The 22,471-nt window shown below is 33.8% G+C and overlaps 4 protein-coding genes across 8 annotated transcripts; 3 read left to right on the top strand and 1 right to left on the bottom strand.

Annotated features, from left to right (window-relative positions):
- The first annotated feature begins 1,169 nt into the window (after positions 1-1,169).
- Positions 1,170-2,636, top strand: LOC103859566. 2 transcript variants are annotated; one of them, XM_009137131.3, is made up of 2 exons: positions 1,170-1,270; positions 1,669-2,636. In XM_009137131.3, the coding sequence occupies exon 2, from the start codon at positions 1,671-1,673 to the stop codon at positions 2,469-2,471; it is 801 nt and encodes a 266-aa protein (XP_009135379.1). In that variant the 5' UTR covers positions 1,170-1,270; positions 1,669-1,670; the 3' UTR covers positions 2,472-2,636. The 2 variants fall into 2 exon arrangements, with proteins under 2 accessions (XP_009135379.1, XP_009135384.1); XM_009137136.3 differs by lacking the exon at positions 1,170-1,270 and adding an exon at positions 1,350-1,480.
- Positions 2,637-5,013: 2,377 nt separating this feature from the next.
- On the top strand, positions 5,014-14,453 carry LOC103859584. Of its 3 annotated transcripts, none has more exons than XM_009137151.3 (3): positions 5,014-7,127; positions 7,522-8,180; positions 14,159-14,453. In XM_009137151.3, the coding sequence occupies exons 2-3, from the start codon at positions 7,524-7,526 to the stop codon at positions 14,300-14,302; spliced, it is 801 nt and encodes a 266-aa protein (XP_009135399.1). In that variant the 5' UTR covers positions 5,014-7,127; positions 7,522-7,523; the 3' UTR covers positions 14,303-14,453. The 3 variants fall into 3 exon arrangements, with proteins under 3 accessions (XP_009135399.1, XP_033148094.1, XP_009135393.2); XM_033292203.1 differs by lacking the exon at positions 5,014-7,127 and adding an exon at positions 7,199-7,333; XM_009137145.3 differs by lacking the exons at positions 5,014-7,127; positions 7,522-8,180 and adding an exon at positions 13,017-13,116 and having other exon boundaries at positions 13,479-14,453.
- Positions 14,371-17,160, top strand: LOC103859539 (zinc finger MYND domain-containing protein 15). The gene is made up of 2 exons (XM_009137090.3): positions 14,371-14,602; positions 14,639-17,160. Exon 2 carries the CDS (start codon positions 15,125-15,127, stop codon positions 17,018-17,020), a length of 1,896 nt encoding a protein of 631 aa, XP_009135338.1. The 5' UTR covers positions 14,371-14,602; positions 14,639-15,124; the 3' UTR covers positions 17,021-17,160.
- On the bottom strand, positions 17,042-22,258 carry LOC103859553 (pentatricopeptide repeat-containing protein At4g21880, mitochondrial). 2 transcript variants are annotated; one of them, XM_009137111.3, is made up of 17 exons: positions 21,617-22,258; positions 21,464-21,547; positions 21,339-21,389; positions 20,645-21,256; positions 20,384-20,563; positions 20,215-20,276; positions 19,513-19,620; positions 19,317-19,430; positions 19,095-19,190; positions 18,870-18,968; positions 18,671-18,790; positions 18,493-18,597; positions 18,238-18,402; positions 18,005-18,132; positions 17,840-17,918; positions 17,427-17,644; positions 17,042-17,305 (listed from the first exon to the last, which is right to left on the bottom strand). In XM_009137111.3, the coding sequence occupies exons 1-17, from the start codon at positions 21,756-21,758 to the stop codon at positions 17,128-17,130; spliced, it is 2,541 nt and encodes an 846-aa protein (XP_009135359.1). In that variant the 5' UTR covers positions 21,759-22,258; the 3' UTR covers positions 17,042-17,127. The 2 variants fall into 2 exon arrangements, with proteins under 2 accessions (XP_009135359.1, XP_009135368.1); XM_009137120.3 differs by having other exon boundaries at positions 21,464-21,541.
- Positions 22,259-22,471: the final 213 nt, after the last annotated feature.

Below are 22,471 nucleotides of genomic sequence, written 5' to 3'. Positions count from 1 at the left end.
TTCGGGTTGTTTCACTACTAACATTTTTTGAAGTAACAGATTAAAATTATTAAAGGTCAAAAAATAAAACTAACACTTTAGTAATAAAACAAACCATATAATAAATCAAACTACAGTAGTTTTTAAAAAACAATTATGGTTTAGTCAAATAGTTTGGCTTGTTTCACTAATAACACATCTTTGTAAGTAACAGATTAAAATTATTTTAAATCAAAAACTAAAAATAATTCAATAGTAATAAAATATACCAAATTATAAATCAAAGTATAATTTATTTTCTAAAAACAAATTTTGTCGTTTAGTCAAAGTTAACTTGAAGCTTAAATTAGGCTTGTTTCACTACTAACACATTTTATTGAAGTAACGATTAAAATTATTAAAATTCAAAATCTAAAAATAACTCTTTAGTAATAAAATAAACCGAATTTATATCGATATCAAGTCCATTGTTTAGAAATTTGTGATATTTATATAAAGAATTGATATTTTATAGTCAGTCCATATTTTGGCATTATATTAAAGATTTTTTTTTTGCATTTATGATTTTGCGAACCGGATAAGTGGTTAAAACAGTTTTGGAATGTTGTTGAAATAACAGTTTTTTGTTTTCTTACAAATTTATCATTTAGTCAAAACTAGTTAGAAACTTAACTTGTTTCACTACTAACACATATTTTGAAGTAACAGATTAAAAGTATAAATAAGTAAAGTAATGCTTTAGTAATAAAATAAATTATAAATAAAATTACACTTAAAAAAAGAATTATCGCTTAGTCAAAATTAACTAAAACTTAAATTCGGGTTGTTTCAATGACATATTTTTTCAAATAACAAATTTAAATTATTAAAAGTCAAAAAGCAAAAAATAACATTTTAGTAATAAAATAAACCAAATTTATATCGATATCAGTCAATTTTTACGAAACAATAAATTTGTGATATTTCTAAAAAGAATTGATGAATTCTACTCGGTACATATTTTGGCATTCTTTGCCAACCTGTTAGGTGGTCAAAAAGATTTTTGGAATGTTATTCAGACAAAAATTCTGACTATTAGTAAACAAATTTAAGTAAAATACTTTTTGAGCATTAAAGTAATTAATCAAGCGTAGGAAAAAAATTCAGTACTAATGAAAAAGCCTATTACAAGCCCATAATTGATGGCTTATAAATCAGAAGGATAAGATATAATTAACCAAACACCACAAGAGAGAAAAACTCGAAGAAAATATTTCGATCCTTATCAACATTTCCGAACCAAAATTTTCTGGTATTTTTCTTGTTTAATCATAGAAAAGCTTATCTGTTTTTTTTTTTATAAAATATAATTGTCTCTGTTTAGTGTTTCTAATCTTCATTTCATTTTTATATTTTGTTATCCTGATTTTTTTTGTTGATATACCCTATCGGCTTAGATCCGGTCGATCTCGGGAGAGAAATTGTCATTCTGATTAAAGTGCATAGATCTATTGATTCCTAGGTTTCTGCTATATTTCTGATATGCTTTTAAATCAGTTCCATGATGAATATATAACAATTAGATTTAGATTGAATCAGTGTGAAACCCTATAGAATGTTTTGTAGATTTGCCATGAAAACAATCCACACTTGTCTTTGTGCAATAGAACTTTGTGTTTGTTCTATTTATCTATTTGTTGTTCTCTGTAGAAATGAATCCGTTGAATCTAGCCACCACAAGCTCACCACCTCCAGTTGCTAATGATCTCTTGGTGAAGCGAAAGAGAGGCCGTCCACGCAAAGATGAAACCACAACACAGCCTCAACAAGAAAACGTTAACCTGGTTGGTAAGACGGTTACTGCTGTGATCGCAGGATCTTTCGACAAGGGGCACATCGTCAATGTCAAGGTGAACGACAGTGACACGGAACTGATAGGTTTCGTGTTCAAGAAGGGAAAAGTCACTCCGGTAGCTCCTGAAAACGACGTGGCTCCTCATGTTAAAATGTTCGCGAAAGAAGGAATCAAGAACCAAACTGATCTCCCTCCTAATGATCAACCAGTGAAAGATGTGGAGATCTGTGAATCTGCTCGACCGTTGTCTCTAGTGCCGTATCAGAGCGATGACGAAGAACCCAAGGAAGCTGTGGTGGAGGAGAGAGATGGAGTTATGGAAGAAGGAGAAGCTGCGACTCCTTTGCTGGAGATTTTTCCAACTCCGGAGGCGACCGTGGTGGCTTCTCAACAGAATCTTGCCTTGGCACAGAAAGAAGAGGCTACAGGTGAGGCTCGTGGGTTTGGTGTTGAGGAACCTGTTGGTCCGGTAGAGAAAGTGCCGCAGGAGCTTAGGCTAGAGCTTGGGAACAAGATGATAATGAGTGGAGACAACAAAAATGGAACAGGTCCTAACACATCTGTGTCCAAGAGTGGCTTCATAGCGAATTTGCTTGAAGGAGAAGGCAAGAAGGTTGACTGTGCCATGGAGGAAGAAGCAGCTCCATCAGTTCCTTAGTTAACAAAATGAACACCGTTCTGTTATTTTATATTTTAAGACTCCCCATTGCCTATTCCGTTTTTTTTTTCTTGTTTTAGTTGTTTGTTTAAAACATATTTGTGTTCAGTGTTTGTTGTAAAACTATTTCTTCGTCTGGTTATTCAAGCATTTGTTTCCTTTAAATTCTAACAAGGATACAACAAAGTAATTAAAAGCATTTTAATTACCAGTGACGATCATCGACAGTGACGATCTTCGACCCATCCTGTCAAGAAAATCCAGTTCACACCATTGCATTCATAGACACCAGAGGCCATACAACGATTATAAATCCCAATTTCTTTCTCCATCCATGTGGATACCTTATCAACATGAGCTTTGTGTTGCAAAATCGTCTCGGCTCTACTGCACCTGGAAAGGATTTAATATTAGGATGAGATTCCTATTACGCTTTCAAGAAAGCATTCGATAACCAATTCAAACCACAAGGATTAAGGTGGAACAACCTCTACAAAGGCTTCACAACAATTCATCGACTTTTCGCAATTGAAAGATTGGTCTCTCAAGAGTTTACAAAATTTTGAGAAGAAATGACGGGAACATCATGTGCAGACTCACATACAGATTTCCTCCAAAAATGCAACAACCCACTGTGGTTAAACTCAGAGTTCTTTGTTTCCTTGCCTTTCAAGGAAAATATTCAAACGATCCGGACAAAAGCGAGTCATGCAGGAATGCCACCCACACTGCTACAACAAGCAAACGATGAATGTGACCAGCTAGTGAGACAAGGAGTAGTCTCAACAACTAACTTTCTCTGGGCATGCAAAGCTTTCGACTGTTACACTATTACCATTTCTAAGACGAACAAAGTCACACGTTCAATTCTTTTTTTTTTGCCACCCAGACATGCTCTAGAGTCTAGACAAACAAAAGCAATGTTCTTCGTTTTTTTCCAAAAAAATGTTTTGTTTTGAACAAGACTAATATACATCATAACTTTTACAAAAAAAATAGAGATTTTTCAATTCATGTTTGAAAACAATAAATGTAGCTATATTATTATTTATGAAGTGATTTTGCTGATTTGTCACATTCTCCATAATTTTAACTAATTTTGCTTATTTGTCATACTCTTATTAGTTTTTAGATTAAATCATCAATTTATTAATTTAAATAATATAAATATTTTGATTTCTAATTAATTATTAATTTAAATAATATAATATTTCGAAATTTCTAATTGGAACTATGATTATAATTATTTTAAGTATATAGTTTCAATTTTCTCATTTATTCCAAGTTGTCGATTATACTTTTGACATCTATATTTATGTACTTTTGATATTTGTTTATTATAGTTGGAGTTCTATGTTTTTCTTCTTTCTTTGAGTCTGAAATACTAGGAGCAAATCGGTTTTGTTACATGGAATTTGGAATTATGAATTAGGTATTCTGAATTGCTTCAGTAGTTATTTCACGTGTATGTTGTATTACTATTTAATCTATAAGAAAAATATGTTTTGATATTAAATTTAGAGAATTGCCTATGTAATCATGTTATGAACATGTCTTTAGTAGTTTAGTTTCTAAACGGCTAAAAGTAAATATATTTTTAATGAATAATTAGATTTATCATTATATAATTAACCATAAATTAACTTTATTAATAAAACTATCATTATCTATCGTTTATTTTATTAAAAGTAAACTTATGAAATATTAAGATAAGTCAATGTATATATTGATCAAGTAAACCAATGAAATATTGTCATTATCTCAATTCATTTAAAAACAAATCTTCAAAATTATCATCGAAATTTAGTTTCTATTTAGTTTTTATTTCTTTTGTTCTTATTTGGATTTTGTGTGTTTTAATTTTTTTTGTAAGTGAATTCATGTTTATGGTTCAAAAATACAAAGTAGATTGAGAGAGACCAAAAGTTCACATTCCTACTTTACTTTATTGTGTGGAATATTTGATATGTAGTTATGCTCTTATGGTTTCATAGTTTTATAGCTTTCCTTTGTGTTAAGAGGACGTTGATCGAAATAAAAAATCGAAAAGAACTAAAATAATTAAGAATATAAAGAATAAGTCATTATGATGTTTAAATCATAATACATATATTACTAATTATTAGTAAAACGATCATGCCCGCAGGTGCGGACAAACCACCTAGTATATATATATATATATATATATATTTAATGTATATATTTTTGTATTAAGCCAAAAATAATTTTTGTTTGGGGCTGTGTTTGAACGATAGAAAATAATAACATCTTTGATCTAATATACATACACATCCAAAACTCGAAAACTATGAAATTAAATAAACCCCCACTGCCTTCTTCTTCTTCTTCTTCCTTGCTCTGCGGCGCGCCTCGTTCTCTTTGTGAAACTCTCTCACCCTATAGCCTCATTCCTCGCAGGTTAGCTTCTTAATAAACCAATATACTCTTCACTTATTCCCTGTGGTTGCATCTCTCTAAGGGTCTGTGTCAATCTTAGCAGTACTGTGATTCATAAACCCTAGTTGTCCCGTTCAACCTAGAATCCTCTGAAATCAATCAAAACTAGCTCTGAGTGTTGACGAATCGAATCTCCAATTGCTTGTTCCTTAAACCCTTGTTTCTGATAAATCTAGAGTTCATACCCTCTCTGAGTCTGATCCTTTTAGAGTCAATCTCTGTGTAAATTTGAAACTCTATCCCTAAAACATATCCTTTAAATCTAAATCTTAAGTCTATATTAGTTAACACTTTGAATAAAACTTATTTTGCTCACTTTCTTCATTGAAGGTTATTTTCGTGACAAAAACTTAAAAATAAATATTCTAAAGAATTTCTCTTTGATTTTTCTTTTGTCTTCATACACAAACTTTTAAATCAAGTTTAAATCACAACGAACTAATTTTTATTTTGAATATCACATCCAAATATTTCCAATCTAGTTAATTGCTACATAACCGGATTTGATTTCGGTTTACTTAGTTTCGGGTGTTGATGTGGCACACGTGGATTTAATTGTTTGGTCGATTTAAAATCATTGATTCTATTTTTTTTAAATGACACCTAGAGATGATGTCGTTTTGTCATTTTTCAGTAACATAGAACTGGGAGAATGTTATAATCAGGTTTCGTCGGCATTTAACAGAACAAAACGAAAACCACGAAGAAGAAGAGAGAAAATGCGATATGGTAAATATGGGAAATAGAAGAAGGAGCTTTCCGACTCACTGTATATGTGGCAAACACGCTAGACTGCTAACATTAAATACTGCAACTAAGTCATGGAGATGTTGAAATTTTTCTTTTTAAATCATCCTTTAGCCAAAAGTTAACTAGAAATTTAAATTTGGATTGTCTCACTACTAACATTTTTCGAAGCAACAGATTAAAATTATTAAAGGTCAAAAAGTAAAACTAACACATTAGTAATAAGATAAACCATATAATAAATCAAACTACAGTAGTTTTTTTAAAAAAATATCGTTTAGACAAAATTAGTCACAAAGTTTGGCTTGTTTCACTAATAACACATCTTTGTAAGTAACAGATTAAATTATTTAAAATCAAAAACTAAAAATATGTCAATAGTAATAAAATATACCAAATTATAAATCGAAGTACAATTTATTTTCTAAAAAGAAATTTTGTTGTTTAGTCAAAATTAACTTGAAGCTTAAATTAGGCTTGTTTCAGTACTAACATATTTTATTGAATTCATGGATTAAAATTATTAATATTAAAAATCTAAAAATAATTCTTTAGTAATAAAATAAACTGAATTTATATCGATATCAAGTTCATTCTTTACAAAACAAGAAATTTGTGATATTTCTATAAAGAATTGATTTTTTTATAGTCAGTCAATATTTTGGCATTATTTTAAATATTTTTTTGCATTTATGATTTTGACAATCTGTTAAGTGGTTAAAACAGTTTTGGAATGTTGTTCAAATAACAGTTTTTTTTTTACAAATTTATCATTTAGTCAAAACTAGTTAGAAATTTAACTTGTTTCACTGCTAACACATATTTTGAAGTAACAGATTAAAATTATTAAAAATTAAAAATTAAAGTAATGCTTTAGTAATAAAATAAATTATAAATCAAATTACACTTAAAAAACAATTATCGCTTAGTCAAAATTAACTAAAACTTAAATTCGGGTTGTTTCAGTGACACATTTTTTGAAATAACAAATTTAAATTATTAAAAGTAAAAAAGTAAAAATTAACATTTTAGTAATAAATAAACCAAATTTATATCAATATCAGTCAATTTTTACGAAACAATAAATTTGTGATATTTCTAAAAAGAATTGATGAATTCTACTCATTACATATTTTTGGCATTATTTTAAAAAGATTTTTGCATTCATGATTTTGCCAGCCTGTTAGGTGGTCAAAATGATTTTCGGAATGTTATTCAGACAAAAATTCTGAGTATTAGTAAACAAATTTAAGAAAAATATTTTTTGAGCATTGAAGTAATTTAATTAAGTGTAGAAAAAAATTCAGTACTAATGAAAAAGCCTATTACAAGCCCATAATAGATTGCTTATAAATCAGAAGGAGGAGATATAATTAACCAAACACCACAAAAAAGAAAAACTCGAAGAAAATATTTCGATCCTTATCAACATTTCGGAACCAAAATTTTCTGGTATTTCTCTTGTTTAATCATACAAAATTTGATCTGTTTTTTTATAAAATATAATTGTCTCTGTTTAGTGTTTCTAATCTTCATTTCATTTTTATATTTTGTTATCCTGATTTTTTTTGTTGATATACCCTATCGGCTTAGATCCGGTCGATCTCGGGAGAGAAATTGTCATTCTGATTAAAGTGCATAGATCTATTGATTCCTAGGTTTCTGCTATATTTCTGATATGCTTTTAAATCAGTTCCATGATGAATATATAACAATTAGATTTAGATTGAATCAGTGTGAAACCCTATAGAATGTTTTGTAGATTTGCCATGAAAACAATCCACACTTGTCTTTGTGCAATAGAACTTTGTGTTTGTTCTATTTATCTATTTGTTGTTCTCTGTAGAAATGAATCCGTTGAATCTAGCCACCACAAGCTCACCACCTCCAGTTGCTAATGATCTCTTGGTGAAGCGAAAGAGAGGCCGTCCACGCAAAGATGAAACCACAACACAGCCTCAACAAGAAAACGTTAACCTGGTTGGTAAGACGGTTACTGCTGTGATCGCAGGATCTTTCGACAAGGGGCACATCGTCAATGTCAAGGTGAACGACAGTGACACGGAACTGATAGGTTTCGTGTTCAAGAAGGGAAAAGTCACTCCGGTAGCTCCTGAAAACGACGTGGCTCCTCATGTTAAAATGTTCGCGAAAGAAGGAATCAAGAACCAAACTGATCTCCCTCCTAATGATCAACCAGTGAAAGATGTGGAGATCTGTGAATCTGCTCGACCGTTGTCTCTAGTGCCGTATCAGAGCGATGACGAAGAACCCAAGGAAGCTGTGGTGGAGGAGAGAGATGGAGTTATGGAAGAAGGAGAAGCTGCGACTCCTTTGCTGGAGATTTTTCCAACTCCGGAGGCGACCGTGGTGGCTTCTCAACAGAATCTTGCCTTGGCACAGAAAGAAGAGGCTACAGGTGAGGCTCGTGGGTTTGGTGTTGAGGAACCTGTTGGTCCGGTAGAGAAAGTGCCGCAGGAGCTTAGGCTAGAGCTTGGGAACAAGATGATACTGAGTGGAGACAAAGAGACAGATCCTAAAAGCTCTGTGTCCAAGAGTGGCTTCATAGCGAATTTGCTTGAAGGAGAAGGCAAGAAGGTTGACTGTGCCATGGAGGAAGAAGCAGCTCCATCAGTTCCTTAGTTAACAAAATGAACACCTTTCTGTTATTTTATATTTTCAGACTCTCCATTGCCTATTCTGTTTTTCTCTTGTTTCAGTTGTTTGTTTAAAACATTTGTGTTCAGTGTTTGTTGTAAAACTATTTCTTCGTCTGGTTATTCAAGCATTTGTTTCTTTTAAATTCTAACAAGGATACAACAAAGTAACTAAATAGCATTTTAGCCCGTCTCACTCTTTTATTGGACCATGTGTAAATTTATAAAAATAACACATGCATTCTGTAAAAATGAGCTCTATTATTTTCGTAAAGGGCAGCAAACTCTAACTAAAGTTTGCAAAAAAAAATTTCGGGGGGCCCTATGCAAATGTGCTTTAACCACATGCATAGAGACGAGCTTTTAGGATACGTAGATAAATTAGCTGCACTAGCAAAGGAAGCTAAAACCAAAGACGTTTTATTTTCATATGTAAAGCAGAGTAGCAGACATAAGTGGGATGGAGTTGTTCTTTGGAATAACTTCTCTTTCGTTCAGAATTTGGTTTAATTACATGAGCTATTGACAAAAAAAATTAGTTGCATATATTGGTAAAATAGTGGAAGCTTTGCAATGCAGTTGTTTTGATTGTGTTCGTTAGTACTTCTGCATTAGCAGGTGTTCAAATTCTAGAAAATACGATTTTCCTTTCTAAATAAGTGTCACTTTCACATTTTTCACATAGATTAAAAAAGTAAATGAATTATAATTAAGTTTTTATTAATTACACATATCTGACCAATAGTATTTGAGATAAATAGAATTATTTATAAGATCAATGCACTTTGAAATTAATTTTAGGGTAATTTTCTTTGTAGAACGGGTCGTAATACTTGAAACTCTGTAGTGTTTTTTAAATTTCAGGAAGGATTTGTGTAGTTTTTCCAGAAAATTTGATGTTAACAAATTTGAAAAACTTTTTCTTGGTCTCTTCTTGTTTGGCTTATGCATGTTGATATTTTTGGTAGGCTCGTGAATTTGCTAATGACATTGTTAGTCTATTTCTTCTGCTTGTGCTTGTGAAATTGTGTAGTGCTTTTTAAATTTCAAGAAAGATTTGTGTAGTTTCAGGAAAGCTTTCCAGAAAATTCGATGTTAACAAATTTGAAAAACTTTTGCTTGGTGTCTTCTTGTTTGGCTTACGCATGTTGATATCTTTGGTAGGCTCGTGAATTTGCTAATGACATTGTTAGTCTGCTTGTGCTTGTGAAATTGTGTAGTGTTTTTTAAATTTCAGGAAAGATTTGTGTAGTTTCAGAAAAGCTTTCCAGAAAATTTGATGTTAAATCTGGAAGGCTATACTGATTATATACAAAAGCTTCCAAAAAGTTTTGGTATATGCTCGCTCATGCACATATTTCTTTTTGCATATCTCCATCCAACATAAGAGCCACATTTAACAAAGTAAATATCGACAACATTGTGAAGTCTAGTCATCATCATCCTATCTTCTTTCTTCCCAGCATATACACTGTCTCTGTCCACAAAAACCCCAAAAAAATACTAGCAATAACTAGTCCTATTCAGCTTTGACCATGAAATAAGGTCATGTTCAATCAGGAGGACGAAAAAACTCAAATAAAACTTTAAAGTAGATTGACTTACACTTTACTGATGAGGAAAGCTTTCCTATGGCGTGATTGAAAATACTGTAAAAACCAAGCAAACAATACATGTTGTCGGTATCTTCTATAGACAAATAAAACACAAAAAAAATTTTAAATCTTTAAAGAGTCCTATAATGTGTGAAGTGTGAACCATAAACACTTAAATGAATTTAAAGATTGCATTTTTAGCTTCAAACCCCGCAACCAAATCCACATAACTTAGGTACCAATTGTTATATGTGACTGAAGATCCAGTATAGTCTCAAGATGAAGTAACCATAGAAAGAGTAACAATGACTGAATCATCTATTGATCTAATTATTTCAGAAAAACAGAGATGCCAATGACAGTGTTAAGATGAAGTAATACCCAATTCTCCTCATTAAACATGATAAATGAATCCAAGATTGAAGATTTCTGAGTTTTTACCATTGAGATTCAATACAATGCAAGCAACAATATGATGATTCTCAACAACCAAATTAAACAGATTGCAATACTAGTGAGAAGAAACCCTACACATGAGTCATTTGAGCAGAGAAAAAATTGCATATTGACGACGACGGAGACGATACGGAGGCGATATGCGGACGACTGTCCGCGACGGAGACGACGGACATCAATACAACGGCACAGCTTCGTCGTCGAAAACTTACGAAAAGTTTTTTCAAAATGTTTTTCATTTTATTATTTAATAATTTAGGTTAAATTAACATTGGGGATATCCTGATAATTAGTTATCATTAAATGAAACATTTCTGTCAAGTTGGATCTTGAGGTCTATATTTGGAAAAATAACTTGGTTTGGGGCTATCTAAGGCCATTTCTCTCAGTTTTAAGCTGAAAGTAAGTAAAATTAGCACTGAAATTCTAAAGTGACACCCTTTGTGTAACAAGAAAAAAATGTTAAAATGATACTTAGTATAAAACAGAGGAGGTATTATTTAACAGTTATGCAAAAATTAATTGAAAATAAGTAACATAAAATATTTAGCATAAACGTAATTTTGTAAAACTGTTTGGGATGGTGCAAAAAATAATTGTCGGCTGTAAAGTAACAATTCTCAAAAAAGAATTTTGATGAAATAGTGGTAGAAACATCTTTAGTCCAGTGGTTTGACTAGAGATTAATTAATGTATCTATACCAGGAAGTCCATGTTTCAATTCCTGGAAAATAGTGATTTATTAAACAATTAGACATAAGCTACGAGGAAAGATTTACTAGGAATCTTCAACATGGTGCAAGTAAACTCGGCCAAATGTGGATCTTATAGGACGACTCAAGGGATGCAGTTAGACGTAGATCCTCATAAAATATGTAGTATTGTCGGTTGTCGAATCGTCTATGTAATATTTCTCATAATTGTAAATAGTAATAAATCAGTGCTAAAAAAACATCATATGTCAATTAACCATTAAGTATACACTTTATTGTATGAAAAATCTATTGTATAACACCTTTTATCTTATTTTTTTTTAAATATGCATAGATAATGCTTTTTACTTTTGTTTTGTCGGTTGAGGCAATGACCGTTTTAACTGCCCAAAACTAGAGTTTGCCTTCTTCTAGAATTCAAATTCATCTGAAAGTTTTGTTTTCCTCTTCTTTGCTTATAGAAACTGAACAAACAAATTTCTTCACTCAGATTTGACTACTCTTTTGAAGAAAGTTTGAAGAATGGATTTTCATTTGAAGAACTTATTTGGTAATATTCAAAATAAGAATTAGTTCGTGGTGATTTATAAGTTTTGATTCAAAAATGTGTATATAAAGACAAAGGAAGAGTCAAGTTTAATTTTTTTAATTGTTGTAAGAAAACTATTTTCTAATAAATATTGTTTTATATTTTGATAAGTAACTCCATAAGTTATATTACTTTCTATTGTTTACTCAAAATTACAGTTTTATTTTTATTTTACAAATTTATCATTTTGCCAAAATTAACTAGAAACTTAAATTCGGGTTGTTTCACTACTAACACATTCTTTTGAAGTAGCAGATTAAAATCATTAAAGGTCAAAAAGTAAAACTAACACTTTAGTAATAAAATAAACCAGACAATAAATCAAACTACAGTTTTAGAAAATATAAATATATAGTTTAGTCAAAATTAGAAAGTTTGGTTGTTTCACTACTAGCAACATTTTAAGAAACATATTAAAATTATTAAAATCAAAAAGTAAAAAAAAATTCTTAGTAATAAATATACCAAATTATAAATTGAAGTACAGTTTTAGTTCTTAAATATATTTTGTCGTTTAGTCAAAATTAACTAGAAACTTAAATTAGGCTTTTTTCTTTACTAACACATTTTTTTGAAGTAACCAACTAGAATTATCAAAAGTCAAAAACTGAAAATAACTCTTTAGTAATAAAATAAACCGAATTTATATTGATATCAAGTCAATTTTCTTACGCAAAAATAAATTTATGATATTCCTTAAAAAAATTGATGTTTTCTAGTCAGTCCATATTTTTGGCATTATTTTTGTTTGAATTTATGATTTTGTCAACCTGTTAAGTGGTGAAATGTTTTTCGTAATTTTATTCAAATTAAAATTTTATTTTTATTTACAATTTTATTATTTATTCAAAATTAACTAGAAACTTAAATTTTGTTTGTTTTGCAATAAACACATTTTTGAAGTAACATATTAAAATTACTAAAAATTAAAGTAAAAAAAAACGCTTTAGTAATAAAAAAATTACATATAAACCGCTTTAGAGTTATTTACAAATTTATCGTGTAGTCAAAATTGACTAAAAACTTAAATTCTGGTTTTTTTTACTACTGTCAATTTTTACGAAACAATACGTTTGTGAATTTCTAAAAAGAATTGATGAATTCTAGTCGGTTCATATTTTTGGTATTATTTTAAAAGATTTTTGTATTCATGATTTGGCCAACCTGTTTAGTGGTTAAAAAGATTTTTGAAATGTTATTCAAAAAAGAAAAAAAGACTATTGGTAATAAAAGTTAAGTAAGATATTTTTTGAGCACTGAAGTCATTTAACTAAATATGGACAAAATTCAGTACTAATGAAAAAGCCTATTACGAGCCCAAATAAGTTGCTTATAAATCAAAAAGAGAACGTATAACCAAACACCACAAGAGAGAACAACTCAAAGAAAATATTTAGATCCTTATCTACATTTCTTGACCAAACTTTTCTGGTATTTATCTTGTTTGATCATACACAAGTTGATCTGTTTTTGTTTTAAATATAAATTTCTTTGTTTAATGTTTCTGATCTTCATTCATTTTTTACGGTTTGTTATCCTGATTTTTTTGTTATACCTTATCGGCTGATCCGGTCGATTTCGGGAGAAAATGTTATTCTGATTAGATGCATGAGATCTATTGATTCTTAGATATCTACTATATTTCTGATATGGTCTTAAATCAGTTCCATGATGAATCAGTGTGAAACCCTATAGAATGTTATGTAGATTTGCCATGTAAATAATCCACACACTTGTCTTTATGCAATAGAACTTTGTGTTTGTTTTATTTATCTATTTGTTGTTCTCTGTAGAAATGAATCCGTTGAATCTAGCCACCACAAGCTCACCACCTCCAGTTGCTAATGATCTCTTGGCGAAGCGAAAGAGAGGTCGTCCACGCAAAGATGAAACCACAACACAGCCTCAACAAGAAAATGTTAACCTGGTTGGTAAGACGTTTTCAGGTGCGGCCACAGGATCTTTCGACGCGGGGTACCTCCTCAATGTCAAGATGAACGACAGTGACACGAAGCTGAGAGGTCTCGTGTTCAAGAAGGGGAAAGTCACTCCCATAACTCCTGAGAACGACGTGGCTCCCCATGTTAAAATGTTCGCAAAAGAAGGAATCAAGAACCAAACTGATCTCCCTCCTAATGATCAGCCAACGGAGGATGTGGAGATCTGTGAATCTGCTCGACCGTTGTCTTTAGTGCCGTATCAGAGCGATGACGAAGAGCCCGAGGAAGCTGTGATGGAGGAGAAAGAGAAAGATGGAGTCATGGAAGAAGGAGAAGCTGCCACTCCTCTGCTGGAGTTTTTTCCAACTCCGGAGACAACGATGGTGACTCCTCAACATAGTCTTGTCCTGGCGCAGAAAGAAACTACAGAGCAACAGAAACCTCCTGGTGAGGCTTGTGGGTTTGGTGTTGAGGAACCTGTTGGTACGGTGGAGAAAGTGCCGCAGGAGCTTAGGCTAGAGCTTGGGAACAAGATGATAATGAGTGGAGACAACAAAAATGGAACAGGTCCTAACACATCTATGTCCAAGAGTGGCTTCATAGCGAATTTGCTTGAAGGAGAAGGCAAGAAGGTTGACTGTGCCATGGAGGAAGAAGCAGCTCCATCAGTTCCTTAGTTAACAAAATGAACACCGTTCTGTTATTTTATATTTTCAGACTCTCCATTGCATATTATGTTTTTCTCTTGTTTGTTTAAAACATTTGTGTTCAGTGTTTGTTGTAAAACTATTTCTTCTTCTGGTTATTCAAGCATTTGTTTCCTTTAAATTCTAACAAGGATACCACAAAGTAACTAAATAGCATTTTAGGATATCTAGATAAATTAGTTGTATGTATTGATGAAATTGTGGAAACTTTGTAGTGCAGTTGTTTAGATTAAGTTATCATTAACACTTCTACATTACTAGCATTAGCAGGTATAGTGTTCTTTTTTTTTTTTAAAACAACAGCAGGTATAGTGTTCAACTTCCAGAAAAAAATGATTTAATAACAATTATGCACAAACTAATTGAAAAAAACTAAGAAAAAATATTTAGTATAAAATGAAAATTTTGTAAAATGATATGGTCTGGTGCAAATATTATTGTCGGCTGTAAAGTAATAATTCTAAAAAAAAAAAAAGAATTGATGAAATAGCATCAGATGTCAATTACCCATTAAGTATACACTTCATTGTAGGAACTCTATGATATAACACCTCTAAACTCTTTTTTTCTAGAAATTTTCAAATATATATGTACACTACTTTTTAACTTTTGTTTTGTCGGTTGAGGCATGACCGTTTTAACTGCACAAAACCATAGTTTGCCTTCTTCTAGAATTCAAATTCATCTGAAGTTTTGTTTTTCTCTGCTTTGCTTTTAGAAACTGAAACAATCTTCTTAACAGAGCTCGTTTTCACTCAGATCTGACTACTCTTTTGGGGGAAAGCTTGAAGAATGGATTTGCATTTGAAGAACTTGTTTGGTAGATTCCAGGATCAGTTCGGTTCAGGTCCTGGTCTTGGACCTGGATCAGGTGTTTGCCTCATGAAAGTTGAAGGTATATCTCCCAACATGATCCATTCCATTTTCAGAGCTTCAGCTTCTTTATACAGAAGTGAGCCATGGAAGAGGCTCAGACCAGGTCACTTGTTCGGTGTCCGGGTCGGAAAAGACTCTGATTGGTCAGGAAAGAGACAGCCTTTTCAGTGTGTTCGGTTCATAGGAGGGGACGGTGGTGATATAGCAATATATATGTATAGATCCATGAGCTATGCACTGAAGATGAGTGATGATGATTCAAGGGAAATGGGTGGAGTTCCTAATGTTGAGGTTTTAAGAGTTACTTATGAGGTTGAGTCATTGATCCTTCCTTGTAACAAGAGAATGGTCAAGTCTTTGTCTTTAGAAGTTTCTGGAACTGATCGGTTTCCGGTTATTGATGTTGCCCGGTGCATGAACTCTGGTGAGCTCCAGTTTAGACACCCTACACTTGAAGAGCTTAGGCTTGTGTTTGCGGTAATGAAAGCTCTTTCTTTGGTTCATCCTTTGCTGGTTCAAGGGGAGAAGCAAGTCAAGGGGTTGCCAAGGATGGTTAAGTTTTCGCCTTTTATAGAGACTGTTGATGTTCAGTGGCCACCAGAGATGTTTAAAGGACATGACTTCGTTGCTGTCACGGTTTCGCATCCGCCTGGTCAATCATATGAGCAGGAGTGGAATAAAACTGCGGTAATGATACGCGATGATGATGAATTGGAGCTAGCTTCAGGCATGACCAAAGGTACAGAAGTGGGTTTAAGAAAGTGCACAATGTGTGACAAAGCTGTTCATAGAGATGAGTCTGTTTGCTGTAGTCATTGCCGTGCAACCATCTACTGTGGTTCAGAATGTGAGAAACGGCACTGGAGAGAGATGCACAGGAGCGTTTGTAATCTCTATGAAGCTATGATGGGTAGAGAAGAAGAGATCAAGATGAACATCTTCACATTCTCGTGCTATGCTGAAAACCCATGTGAATGGCTTGAATCTTTGGGTGTTCACAAAAAGGGAATGTGGAGAAGACAATGCAGTTGCTATTCTCAGCGTCCTTTTGGGCTCTTACAAGACTCTTCCTCAGATGCTGAATCATGGGGAGGGCTTCAGGAAGGTGAGTATCCACAGGATTTACCAATTCAGAATCTGAACAACGAGCGTTCACAGGGTATGATGATCTTCTTGTCAGATTGGTCATATTACTACGATGTTCGGTGTTTACCACCATCAAGCCCTGTTTCTGATATTCTCTCATACCCTTTAACCCTTTACCACATATTAACAACACTAAGCACCCATTCCAAGAACCTGTTGCTCAAAGGGAAAGAAGTGACTGTCCATTACTTAGGTCCAGAACGAGAACTCGACTGGATTAAAGCATTTGCAGAGATCAATCACTTACTTAATGGTTTAGGAACCGTGCAGATCATAATGGTCGGACCTGAAGTTCCATCCGAATTATCTGGTACAATAGCAACAAACAACAGCAGAGTCAAGGTGAGTTTTGTGAAAGGCTTGTACCAAGAGGAGGTAACATACCTGACACCACCAGACATCGTTGTAGCCTTGAACTGTGACCTGGACAGGTACTCAAGCTGGTCAGGAGCACTTGAGGCAGTGAACAATCTGCGCATCCCTGGTTTCTTCACTGATAAGACAGAAGATGCTTGCGGCAATGCGAAGGCGGTTTTGCGTAATGCAGGGCTGAATATCTCTCACCCGGTTGCTCCTAACCCTTTCCGCTCACCTGTGAGGACTTGTGCAGAGTCCAGCAATCTTCCCTGTTACAGTAACGGCTTCATCCTTGGGGTGAATACATAAAAGACTGTAAGTGTTGCAATTAAAAAAAAACTCAGCCATTCTAGTGGCAAAATTGTGTTCATTCCTGTACAAAATCTCATACAATTGGGGTAACTGATGATCTGATCCTACTTTGCTTGGCAAGATAATCGTTTCTTTTTCGACGTTTTCTTTTTCGGTTTTGGAGTAAATACAACACTGCTTTCTTTGATTGTACATTTAACATCTCTATCATCCTTAGGAATCTTGGATGCTATTTCCTTTGCACTTTTTGAATCTCCTGCAGCCACTAGAACCTGATACATCCTGTAAGACCATAAAACCAAGAACCCATTACTCTTCTACCAAGAATAAAACCACTCTCTTAGATAATTGTGATTTTCAAATGGACAAGGATTATTATAAGAAGAGATAAAAGAGCACTTGCCTTAGATAGTTGAGGACATTGTAAGGGAGTTCTGCAAACTGGTACTCTTTCCATACCACCAGAGCGGTCTGCTTATCCTTGGCATTAACACAAGCATGTAGAAGAAAATCTAGACATTTTCTTGAAGGACATAACCCAAGCTCTTCCTTCATAAAGCTCAACAAGTCCAGCCCTAGCTTCACATCACTAGGCTCTGTTTCTGCTATTGACCTAAACACCTGGTTTCAACAATAAGATGCATAGACTTATTCAGGATTTTCGGTGGGTATAGTATACTAAGAACAAGTGAAGAGCTTGCAAAGTTTATTAAAACGTAAGAGAGAAATAGTATTATAGTATACTAGTTAACAATAAGAACAAGAGAAGAACTTGCAAAGTTTTTTTTGAGACGTGTGAGATAAATAGATTCGGACCTCTTCCAACCAATATTCCAGAGCGATGTCATCCTTGGACAAGTCGTTTTTCGTCTCCTTCAACAAATCAAGAATAGAGCTACACCAAAAAAAACTTTGGATGAAGCATACAATAATAACAATGATGGGAGTACAGTAATATAGAGCACGCATAATCCACTGTACCACGACTTATTGTTGCGGACAGCAAACAGGACAATTTTGAAGAGACCATCTATCCAGTATTTAGAATCATTCAGCTCATGAGCGAGTTGAGCCAACGTTGCCAACTCTTCGTTTGAATCAGCGTGATCCTACAGAAAAATAACTCGAGTTCATTGCAATACGTAATGGTATATCTGGTTCACTATTACTTGGCTAACTTATGAGTAAAACACAAGATTAAAGTAAAAACTTACTATAAGAGTTATCATAGTTTTTGGGTCTACGTGGCAACCAGCTTCCTTCATTTCTTCATAAATACTCAAGGCATCTGTTATATTTCCATTTGATGCCAGAGCATGTATAAGAACACTTTTCAGCTCATTGTGATCCTTTGTCGGTACGTCTTGGTCCATGAGCACCTAATGTAAGAACAAAGATTGCGCTCTTACACTAATTTATGAATATAATCATTTGGAGATTTTAGAAGAGCATATAACACGCATGCCTACCTGTTTTGCCTTCTCAAATTGTTTGCATGATGCATATGCTTTTATGAGGGACATGTAAATGTGCTTACTAGCTTGAACTCCTGCTTCCTTCATCTCCTTGTAATACTTTGAACAAGAATAAAAAAGAAACAGATTATATATATTCCTCATTGTTCAGTACTATATATAATTTGATTACCTCCGCAATAGCCTCCTCCTGGTCGCAATAGTTTATTAGATAGCTAAACGTCACAGAATCAGGTTTAACATCAGCTTCTTTCATTTCCTTGAGGACCATGAATGCCTTGTTCACATTTTTCTTCAAAACCATACAGAATCCTCTTGTCAAAAACGACTCAAAGGAGAATGATTGAAAAGAGAGCATAGGATATAATTACCTCCCGAAAATATCCTGCCATTATAGAATTGTACATGCTAGAGTTCGGAGCCAAATTAAAATTCTTCAAATTACCAAGCATATTATATGCACCTTCAAACTGCACAAAACCGAGAGGTTCAGCAAACATTGCATCTGTGAGAAACATCACATTCATACTCATTTTCTAGCGATGAAGTTCACTAGGGATAGCAACTGAAGCTGATAAAGTTAGAAACGAAGTTACATCTTTGATTCTTATGCACAAACTTATCGATCTCCTGAAAGTCTCACTGTTTGGCTTGACACACTTGTTGCTCATTATTGAATGGATTCTTTGTACCTGCGAACATGAGCATGAGAAAGAAATGCTGGTGATCTCTCAAGGGAAGGTAATGAAGCTGGTCTAAGAAAAAAAATATTAAAACGAAACCCAAGGCACATGCTTCGAAAGAAAGGAGTTCTGTACCAAATCAAACTCAAGAATCTGGGCAATGGCATCTAATAATGAATGTAGGATGTTTTCCGATATTTCGAGACCTTCTTCACACATATTTTCAACTACATCAAGAGCAATGGCCACCTATGACACAGAAGACTTATCATTAGTTAAATATAAAGAGTACCGGAAATGGAAATTGAAATTAATAGAAGCGTGCAAATACCTCACTCGAGCAACAAAGATGATTAACGAGCTTCTCATAGGATGAAGATGAAGGCACAATATCTAGTTCTTCATGCAAATTGTTAAACTTCAATATGGCATCATCTACCTATAGCCAACAAAATATGGACGGTTAGGAGTCACAGGCTATCTTCAAAAGAACCTTTAACGACTTAGTGCTACTTGAGAGAGCTGAGTAAAATTTATCTCAGTTTCTGTAAATGGAGTCTGCTACCATTTCCAAACAATAATAATGATAAGTTACTGAATAACTCTGCTTTAATTTACATTCAAAATGGCATAGATATTCAACACAAATATTGGATCGTCTCAAGAACACTGGCTAAATTTGTAGTAGCATACCCAACATGAAAAGCATGTTGAGACCTAACAATCTCCAGACCTACAGGATTGTAAATTTCAAATGTGTATGTGGTCAGCACTACTAATGTATATATGAACTTAGCTAGAACATTTCAATGGATCAAGGATATGTATATAATATTTTAATAAGCAGACTCCAGTTTATCACAGGAAGCTTAGATCCATATTACTTAACATACCCAAGCTATATGAATTTCAGTACTAGTTAAGATCTAGGACGAGACTTGGGTGCAAGAAACAGTGCGAATCAACAAAAATCGCCATACTAGTACTAACCAAATGCAAGAATACTAGAAACAAAACAAAGAATTGACCTCACCGAGGAGTTTGGGATGCAGGAAGCATAGCTAAATATGAGATTTGAAACTGTCTCCACTTCACCTGGAAACGTTAAGAAACCATGTTGGAATGCTATAAAATGCTCGCAAGAGATTTAACATGTCACCACTATAAAATGATTGTTTCAATTGATTTATATCCACATTTACCAGAGTCTCTTAGTTCCAAAAGTAACTTCATTGCAACAGCCTCCAATAGCGAGTTTCCAAGGTATTCAAACACGCTTTTCAGTACTTCCGGCGAAGAAAATTTAGTTATGTCGACAATCTCTAAAAGCTTCTGAAGATCTTCCTTTCTGTCTTTCTCACACAGTGCAACCAAATGATATTCTGTTTACCAAAACCAAAAAAGTTACTTTCAGAGTAAAGCAACATAAATACTTATATCAATCAACACTGCGTATGGCATACCTTGTAGGGTTGATAAACTTATCCTCCCACCATCATCAACCGTATTACAAAGTTCGCGTATCTTCTCCTCATCATTCACTTGAATCCAAAGAAGCATCTCATAGTAAACAAGCCTCTCAACAGACTCAGGACTCGCCTCCCTAATAAACTCTTTAAAAATCTGAAACTCCTCCACCATCTCCATATCAACCAAGTACCTAAAAAACGGCCCGTAAGTCCCTTCCTTTATAGAGAACCCTCCTTGCCTCATCTCCTTCAAATACTCAATAGCTTTCCCAACTTGATCAAGCACATACTCCGCGTCATTGCTTCTCCTCGCGTTCTCCACACAAACCTGAATCCTCGCGTTGTACTCTCTCTCACCCGCTTCTTTCCCCATTTTAAACAACACCTCGAACGTGGTCTCCTGCCCCAGCTTCCGAGCGCATCCTTTAGAGAGCTTCTTCATAAGCTGTGACTGGTTCTTCTTGAACGTCTCGAACTGTAACCTTCCACGCGCCATGTGTTGTTTCTTTGTCGATGGAGGGAGTTTCCCAGATAAGAAAGCTGACAACTCCAACGTCTTCTTCTTGGAAGAAAAATCGTTATCGTCTTTTCTTTTCCGAGGTTTAACTGAAACCATTTCAAAAAGGTATCAACTTGACTAACACACAATCAATGAAACGCAAGAGAAGTGTACGTACACACTACATACCACCAAAGCCAGAAGAGACAAGACCCGCGAGTGACGACGTTCCCCCAGAATCTACAGAAACATTTGATGATTTGATTAAATGTGAAACAGATCATTTACAAAAAAAACATCACTAGAGTGTTTACCTCCTTGTTGTACAGTGTTGGATGGATCTATGAAAGACTTAAGCGGCGAGAGAATGTCCGGAAACGAACCCCATGACTCTGTTCCTATTAAAGAACACATTTTTATTTCTAAAGAAGAGATTTTTAAACCGGAGATTTGAAAAAAGGAGGCACCTTGGCCAATAAAATCCATCTCGGGATACTCTCCGGCGACGGCTTCGGCGGTGTTAGCGGCGTCTGGAGGTTTTCTCCCGGCGTTTCTCATCGCTACGCGGAAGATGGCGCTTAGTTTGTGTTTTGCTTTCCTTAAACCCATTTCTTCAAGGGTAGCGAAGATCTAGAGGAGAAGATGATTCATTCGAAGAGTGTGATTAGAGAGACCCCTTTGATAAACCCTCTCCAATGTTTCGTGTCCGAGAGTGGTGGCATTTATGTAATTAATTGTTTAAACTGAGGGTAGCTTTGAGTTAAGATTTACACTAACAGGGGTCCTGTAATTTTCCTCTTTCTCTTACCGTCCTGTAAAATTTCCTCTTTGAAAATTTTGAAGACAAAAAAAAATATATTTTATTCTGTAAAATATCAAGTGGTTGTATATATATCTGCAACTTGGTCGTCGAAGCAAATGAGTGGTTGGAAATATTTGTATGGGGATATAATTATTTTATTATTTTTGAAAGTTACATTTAGCCATACCTACAATATTTTTTTAAAAAATCGAATGTCAACAATCTGTTGCACTAAATTTTTATACCTTTAACATTTATATAAATTTTATTGTTTCGTGAGCTTTAAGCTAGGATCAGTTTGGTGACAATATTGAACACAGTTTAGATCTTTTTATTTGTAGGGAACCATGGTTTTATTTAGTGGTCGGTCATCAGTGACAGTGACAATATCAAGAGAACCAAATTCTCTTACCATCAAACTTTAAAGTACAATCATTTTAGCAAGTATTTCTTCATCCACAGTATCGTTAAAAATCGACAAGAATGATGTTTTTTCAGTTTAATAAATTATATCGATTTT

Source organism: Brassica rapa, chromosome A01 (genome assembly GCF_000309985.2).
Source record: "Brassica rapa cultivar Chiifu-401-42 chromosome A01, CAAS_Brap_v3.01, whole genome shotgun sequence".
NCBI classification, from domain to species: domain Eukaryota; kingdom Viridiplantae; phylum Streptophyta; class Magnoliopsida; order Brassicales; family Brassicaceae; genus Brassica; species Brassica rapa.
The sequence above is the reverse complement of the archived record's forward strand: the minus strand, read 5'-3'. Positions and strand labels throughout refer to the sequence as shown.

What these genes read in the sequence shown, in the direction of transcription:
- LOC103859566 (XM_009137131.3), top strand. Translation starts at nt 1,671, where the DNA reads ATGAATCCGTTGAATCTAGCCACCACAAGCTCACCACCTCCAGTTGCT.
- LOC103859584 (XM_009137145.3), top strand. Translation starts at nt 13,481, where the DNA reads ATGAATCCGTTGAATCTAGCCACCACAAGCTCACCACCTCCAGTTGCT.
- LOC103859539 (XM_009137090.3), top strand. Translation starts at nt 15,125, where the DNA reads ATGGATTTGCATTTGAAGAACTTGTTTGGTAGATTCCAGGATCAGTTC.
- LOC103859553 (XM_009137111.3), bottom strand. Translation starts at nt 21,758, where the DNA reads ATGGGTTTAAGGAAAGCAAAACACAAACTAAGCGCCATCTTCCGCGTA. An exon ending in TGTCTCTTCTGGCTTTGGTG is followed by an intron (nt 21,257 to 21,338) that starts GTATGTAGTGTG and finishes AAATGGTTTCAG; the next exon opens with TTAAACCTCGGAAAAGAAAA. An exon ending in TTTGGAACTAAGAGACTCTG is followed by an intron (nt 20,277 to 20,383) that starts GTAAATGTGGAT and finishes TAACGTTTCCAG; the next exon opens with GTGAAGTGGAGACAGTTTCA.